The 6,962-nt window shown below is 52.3% G+C and overlaps 1 protein-coding gene and 1 pseudogene across 1 annotated transcript; both read left to right on the top strand.

The window, feature by feature from the left end:
- The first annotated feature begins 234 nt into the window (after positions 1-234).
- Positions 235-1,948, top strand: LOC123166369 (protein POST-ILLUMINATION CHLOROPHYLL FLUORESCENCE INCREASE, chloroplastic). Its single transcript, XM_044584161.1, has 6 exons — positions 235-581; positions 684-768; positions 864-942; positions 1,075-1,188; positions 1,283-1,395; positions 1,544-1,948. The coding sequence occupies exons 1-6, from the start codon at positions 394-396 to the stop codon at positions 1,769-1,771; spliced, it is 807 nt and encodes a 268-aa protein (XP_044440096.1). The 5' UTR covers positions 235-393; the 3' UTR covers positions 1,772-1,948.
- A 1,942-nt stretch (positions 1,949-3,890) lies between these two features.
- On the top strand, positions 3,891-6,330 carry LOC123168713 (beta-glucosidase 38-like; annotated as a pseudogene).
- Positions 6,331-6,962: the final 632 nt, after the last annotated feature.

Genomic DNA, 6,962 nt, shown 5'->3' with positions numbered 1-6,962 from the left:
GTTCGGCGAGCAAAGAAGCAAGAGCAAGAAAAGATCCAGCGACGGAGAGTGAAAGGAAGATATTTTTACTAGTATGTGGAGAAGATTTTTCTAATGGCGAAAAACTAAAGCCCCTCTATGATCTTTTGCTTTTTGTCCCATAGCTAAACCCCCAAAAAATCAACTCAAGCGGGCCATTTCAGTTGCCCAACGATCCTCTACCAGTAGCATCATCCGCGCCGTCGTCGCCGCCTCCCCACCACACAAGCGCGCTCGCGTCTATCCACGCCTATATATGACGACTCCTGCAAGCGCGAGAAGCTAGCCGATCTTTGAACTCAGCCATCCACACCTGCAAAACCAAAGGAATTAAGCAAGGAAGTAGCTAGGCGGATATCATCGGAGGCACGCACGATGGCCACCATCTCTTCTTGCAGCCGCCTGTGCGGCGGCGGCAGCAGCACCGCCTTCCACCGCCGCCGCAGCCGGCCTGCGCGGGCCGCCGTCGTCACCTGCCGGAGGTTCTCCGCCGTCGTCCGCGCGGCCGCGGCCGCCTCTGCCACCGCGGCGGCGCCCGTGTCCGTCGTGCCGCAGACCAAGGAGTAAGCTTGCTAGTTATCTCCTCTGTCCTGCGCTCCTAGCTAGGTGTGATGCGTATTTTGTTGTGTGATTGACTGACTCGTGGAACCGGAATTGGTCTCTAGGGTGAAGCTTCCGACGTGGGCCGAGTTCGAGCTGGGGAAGGCGCCGGTGTACTGGAAGACCACCAACGGCCTTCCTCCAGCCCCTGTAATTATTCACTCCTTCGCATCGATCCATGCACATATCGACATAGTTCTATCTCCGAGCTTCGTCTTATCTTTAATTTTGTGTGTGTGTGGCAGGGAGAGGGCCTGAAGATATTCTACAACCCAGGGACGACCAAGCTGACACCCAACGAGCAGTTTGGCATCGCCTTCAACGGTAACCAGAGCAAACTGAACAAGCTCCTGATTCCATTTTCTGTCGAAGTTCCTTGGACAAGATTGATCAATTTGATTGGCTTGTGCCTTGGTATGTACTATCTGACCGATGAGGTGTTTAACCTGTATGCAGGGGGCTTTAACCAGCCGATCATGTGCGGCGGCGAGCCGAGGCAGATGACCCTGCAAGAGAGGGGGAAAGCCTGTCCCCCCATCTACACCATCAGGATCCGGGTGCCGCAGCATGGTCAGTACTCTGTACCCACTTCTAGCCTAATTCCTTTTAGCTAGCTTATTATTATTATGGTTACTGATGTAGTCTTGGTCTTGTGCTGCTGCAGCCATGACACTGGTTTTCTCCTTCACCAACGGAAATGAATGGGACGGGGCATACACCCTCAAGTTCAAGGTCCCCAAGCCATGGCTCGACAAGCCTTTGAGCTTCTTCAACGAGGTAATTAATCGCGTTTCTCAAACACTCCATAACAAAGGTCATGAGTTAAAAATGCCTTGCCAATCACCCAGCTGCCACAGTGGGGCTTTCTGTGTTCATCATGTATGGAAGTGGGTCAGAAGAGCTTAACCTGGCGGTGTTGGTGCAGGGGCTGGCTGACGAGCTCAACATGGAGGGCGCCTGCGACAGGGCCATCTTCCCAGATGAGAACATCGTCATCACAAGCTGCGACATCGGCGGCTTCTACGAGGAGGGAGGAGACCGGTGCAAGCTGGACATCGTGAGCGGGTGCATGGACCCGACCTCGCACATGTTCGACCCACTGGCCACCATCGACGACGGCTCCTGCCCGCTGGACTCTGATACGGAGGAGTGACCACCACCAAGGCGACATGAGCAGCAGCTTCACAATATGTACTCATAAGACGAGGAGAGGAGCCACAATTGGTCGATGTGCATGTCCTTCTCTCTCGTTTATATACTTGTAAAAAGGGAATGGTTGTGATACGATCAAAGGAAGAAGGATAGTACGACAATGCGCACTAGGTGGACACGAGCACTTAGCTGGAAACATGGATGCATGACATGTGCTGATACTATATCTCTGAAACAAATGTAGATGAAAGAAAAAACAGCATACCTGTTTTGTAAGGTGCGGGCATGGCCAGGGGAGTTCTGATCTAAATAGTACTCCCTCTGTCCTATAATATAAGGTGTTATTACAACCAAATTGCATGGGTCGGGGAGAGAAGAGCATAGAGGAATTGAGCCCAAGCCTTATTAGTTGAGTCGTCGGAGCCAAATCTGCAACAGCAATGCCATGCAAAAAACGCACAAAACTCAGACCAACGGATCCACCCCTCATGGCTATTCGACATGTCGCAGGGCTTCGGTGACAGTGTATGGGATGGTGGCATGTAGGCATGTTGTTGGGAGTCACCAGCGAGCCCCATCCCGAGCGCATCCTCAGTTTGGGGCTAGATCCAGATGCGATCGGGCCCCAGTTGCCATCCCCTCGTCACGTGGGCTCGGGGTCCAACCCCATGCTAGTGATGTTTCTGCATAGGTGCAACTTTGGTGGCGATCTTCTGGTTTGGCGGCGGGGAGGGGGGGGGGGGGGTTGGATGCCGGGGCGACGCCCTGAATAGTGAGGCTGCACGGTTGGCTCCATAGTGGGCAGCGGTGGCGGCGTCTCCTCTTGCCTATGTGGGTAGCAAGGGGAGGGGCAGTGGGTGCTTGTGGTGTCGTTGTCATGACTTCAGCGGTGGCGATCCCCTGGTCTGGATCTGGAGTCCTCGCATGGGTGTCCATCCCCACCCTCGTGGGTTAGGTCAACTTTGAGTCCGCGGGTGGCACTTGTGTGGGTCCGAGCAAAAGCTCTGCGCTCCCGTGCCGACAGCGACGTCACCCACGGTTGTTTCTTCCTTGTGGCAGGTGTTGCTAGGGGTCCCCTCACAATGCCATGGGTCCAGGGTGAAAACCCTAGTCCATCTCTCGGGCTCGACAGCGATGGCGCCCTGCGTCATCACTCTCTTGAGGGCACCGTCGCGGACCACCGACCCTTCTAGGTTTGCAGGTGGCCTGTGGCAGTGGGTTTGCCTTTTCCCTGGCGTAGTGTGTCCTCGTCTCTGACGAGGGGTGGATTTGATGATCTCCTATGCGTCCTGGTTGTCTCTGTTCTCGCTGTCTCTTGGCAGGTTTCCAAAGATGGCTCGGAAACACAAGTTTCAAACACGAATCCTATATAAATAAGAAGTTGATTCCCACTATCCTATTTATCTCAACATGCACACATGACACCTCATCAAAGGCCCACCACTACATGCATGAGAAAACGTTTTCCATTATTAGTTGATCTCATGCACACTTTTCATCTCAATACACATGTCACCTCATCAAAGGTCCACTCAACATGCATGAAAAAAAGTTTTCCATTACGTTATGTCACTTATATTCAAAATATTTTCTGACTGCACAATAATCAAATATAATATATAATATATTTTTTTAGCTTTAGTTCATATATTAATTCAACGCTGGAAGCTTCATACAATCAAATCACTGAAATATATTGCAATCGATTCCCGTAGCAACGCGCGGGGTATTCTCTAGTTTTTCAAATGTTTCTAATGTACTACTCCTAAATCGTAATTAGCAGTATTTTTTTTCCTATAACTGTTTTGTTATGGTAAGATGATGCATCAGGGTCACATTTTCACCTGCTCCGCCCTTGTCAAAATTGTGGAGTGTAAAAAAGAATGTGGAGTGTATGAAACAAAGACATTATACAGACGAGTAGAAGAAGTCAAGGAGCAAGGCTAGGATGCATGCAAGGGGGCTGCCCGCGCACACAAGAAAGAACCAGTGCCACGGTGTGCCACCGTTTGTGCCAGAGAATGGCGCTGCTGCCTGCATGCTGCCCCCTCGATCTCTCCTCTCCACCCTCCATATATGGCCTCCTTCCCCGATCAGACAACTGACCTACCACACTCGACACTGCCCTCTCCACTATGGAGCTCCTCCGCGCGGTCGTCCTGCTCTCCCTGGCGCTCCTGGCCAACGGCCGGGACACTGACCTCTCCCGGGATAGCTTCCCCAAGGGCTTCGTCTTCGGCACCGCCTCGTCGGCGTACCAGGTGGAGGGCAACTCCCTCAAGTACGGCCGCGGGCCCTGCATCTGGGACACCTTCCTCAAGTTTCCAGGTCTGGATCCATGGTGAAATGGCGTCTCTGAGCCAAGCCTTGCATGTGTGTGTGGCGACTCCTGAACTGAATGTGTGTTCTTGCGCCGTAGGTGCCACTCCCGACAACGCCACCGCCAACGTGACCGTCGACGAGTACCATCGCTACATGGTCGGTGATGGAGAAATATCACTGATTTTGATTGTTATTTGCAAGTGGTTTCCGGTCGCGATCTGTTTGGGTTTTTTGTGGTGGTTTCCTTCAGGACGATGTGGACAGCATGGTGAGGGTGGGCTTCGACGCCTACCGCTTCTCCATCTCCTGGTCGCGCATTTTCCGCAGTACGTCTCTCTCTCCTGCTCGCGCATCTTCTTCAGTTCCCTGACGTGTTTTCTTCTTCTTCTTCTTCTTCTTCTTCTTCTTCTTCCTCTGAAACTGTTCACGAATAAAATGCAGATGGGATCGGGAGGTTCAACAAAGACGGCGTGGACTACTACCACCGGCTCATCGACTACATGCTCGCCAACAGTACGATCCACCCATCCACCTCCACGTTTCCTCGAGCTATTTACGACTCCGTCCAAATCTCTCTGTTGAATAGCTGATAACGATTCCTTCTCTGCATAACGTTTCCCCATTGATCAGACATCACTCCGTACGTCGTGCTCTACCACTACGACCTGCCGGAGGTCCTCAACAACCAGTACAACGGCTGGCTCAGCCCCAAGGTCGTGTGAGTGTTCGTGCTCCATACTCCACAACCGCAAAATCCTGCAACATTTAGTACATGTGATCTCTGATAGCTTCCGGCTCGCCGCACATCTTTTCGCAGGCCCGACTTCATGGCTTTCGCCGACTTCTGCTTCAAGACGTATGGCAACCGGGTGAAGAACTGGTTCACCATCAACGAGCCGCGGATGATGGCCTGGCACGGCTACGGCGACGGCTTCTTCGCCCCCGGCAGGTGCACCGGCTGCCGGTTCGGCGGCAACTCGGCCACGGAGCCCTACATCGCCGGCCACCACCTCATCCTCGCGCACGCCGCCGCCGTCCAGGTGTACCGCGACAAGTACCAGCGCAGGCAGAATGGCACCATCGGCATCCTCCTGGACTTCGTGTGGTACGAGCCGCTGACCTACACCGTGGAGGACGAGTACGCGACGCACAGGGCGAGGGAGTTCACCCTTGGCTGGTGAGGAACGGCGCACGCATCTCAGTGTCGCAGGCACGACGGCCGGACTTGACTGAAACTGAAGCTGAACTTGGCAGGTACATGCACCCGATCACCTTCGGCCACTACCCGGAGACGATGCGGAAGCTGGTGGGGTCGAGGCTACCCAACTTCACCGCGGAGCAGAGCAAGCTGGTGCAGGGCTCGGCGGACATCATCGGGGTCAACCACTACACCACCTACTACGTCAGGCACCACGAGAACCTGACGCACATGAGCTACGCCACCGACTGGCAGGCCGAGCTTCTCTGTACGTCCGGCTAACTGAAACCTCACATGCATTGCTCCTCCCTCGTCTGCCTGTCTTAACACGTTTGATCATCTGCCCGTCCTTTCAGTTGAGCGCAATGGCGTGCCGATCGGAAGACAGGTAACGATCCTCAAATCTCACCACCAAAGAAACAAGGGTTGGGCAAGAATTTGTGATTCATGCATGAACACATTGCATTCAGGCGTTCTCGAAGTGGCTGTACGTGGTGCCCTGGGGGTTCTACAAGGCGGTGATGCACGTGAAGAACAAGTTCAGGGACCCCTTGATCCTCATCGGCGAGAATGGGATCGACCAGTCGGGCAGCGACACGCTACGCACGCGCTCTACGACACCTTCAGGATCGACTACTTCGACCAGTACCTCCACGAGCTGAAGCGCGCCATCGCCGACGGCGCCAGGGTGACGGGCTACTTCGCGTGGTCGCTGCTGGACAACTTCGAGTGGCGGATGGGCTTCACCTCCAAGTTCGGCCTCGTCTACGTCGACCGCAAGACCTTCACCCGGTACCCCAAGGACTCCACGCGCTGGTTTCGGAAGGTGATCAAGAGCGAGGAGTACTGAAGAGTCGGGCGGATCGTTCGTTCATTCGTCCTAGCCTCCTAGGTAGCAGAGATTGTTTTTTTCTTCTTTATAAAAAGAAGTGGTGCCAGATGGGTGAATAAGATGTCTTGTAGTTCAGTTTTGGTTGGATGAATAAGATGTCTTGTACTAGTTCAGATCAAAGAGAGTTCTTCAGTTATAGTTTCGGCTCTGGATTGTGCAAGGTAAGGTTGATATCCGGTTGTAAATTCATCGTATTGCTGCCATGGTAAATTTTGCATGACCGCGCGATATGGATCAAGATTTTTTCGACAGAGGGGCCTGACGACAACACGAACTCAAAACGTCGAAGATGCGGAGTCAAAAGGAGAAACTTACATTCTATTCATAATCAATCATGGTGATACAGAGCGTAAAGATGTGCAGATAGGCCCCATCAATCTCTAATCTCCTGCTTGCAGATGACTCATTGATCCTTATGAAAGCAAATGTGGAGAATGCCCAAACTTTAAAGAGAATCCTGGACTTATATTGTGCTGCATCCAGACAATTGGTGAGTTTGGATAAATCTAGTGTTTTCTTTAGTCCAAATACTAATGTTAATGTGAAGGCCTAAATTTGTGCTTTACTGAATATCATGATAGAAGCGCTCAATGATAAGTATTTGGGATTGCTGTCTAAAGTGGGGATGGATAAAACAGATTGTGTTCAGTACTTGATTGATCGTGTCATGAGAGGGTGAATGGTTGGAAAGAGGCGCAATTATCATTGGGCGGTAAAGAAATCCTTCTCAAGTCAGTTGCACAAGCTATACCACCATATGCAATGTCGGTCTTTAAAATT

This window comes from Triticum aestivum, chromosome 7D (assembly GCF_018294505.1).
Source record: "Triticum aestivum cultivar Chinese Spring chromosome 7D, IWGSC CS RefSeq v2.1, whole genome shotgun sequence".
NCBI lineage: Eukaryota > Viridiplantae > Streptophyta > Magnoliopsida > Poales > Poaceae > Triticum > Triticum aestivum.
Note: the sequence above shows the minus strand (reverse complement) of the source record. Positions and strands in the feature narration are given on the sequence as shown.

Excerpts from the sequence above, each read along its gene's own strand:
- LOC123166369 (XM_044584161.1), top strand. The coding sequence starts at position 394 with ATGGCCACCATCTCTTCTTGCAGCCGCCTGTGCGGCGGCGGCAGCAGC. Across the intron at positions 582-683 it reads GTCGTGCCGCAGACCAAGGA|GGTGAAGCTTCCGACGTGGG; the intron begins GTAAGCTTGCTA and ends ATTGGTCTCTAG. Across the intron at positions 769-863 it reads ACGGCCTTCCTCCAGCCCCT|GGAGAGGGCCTGAAGATATT; the intron begins GTAATTATTCAC and ends TGTGTGTGGCAG.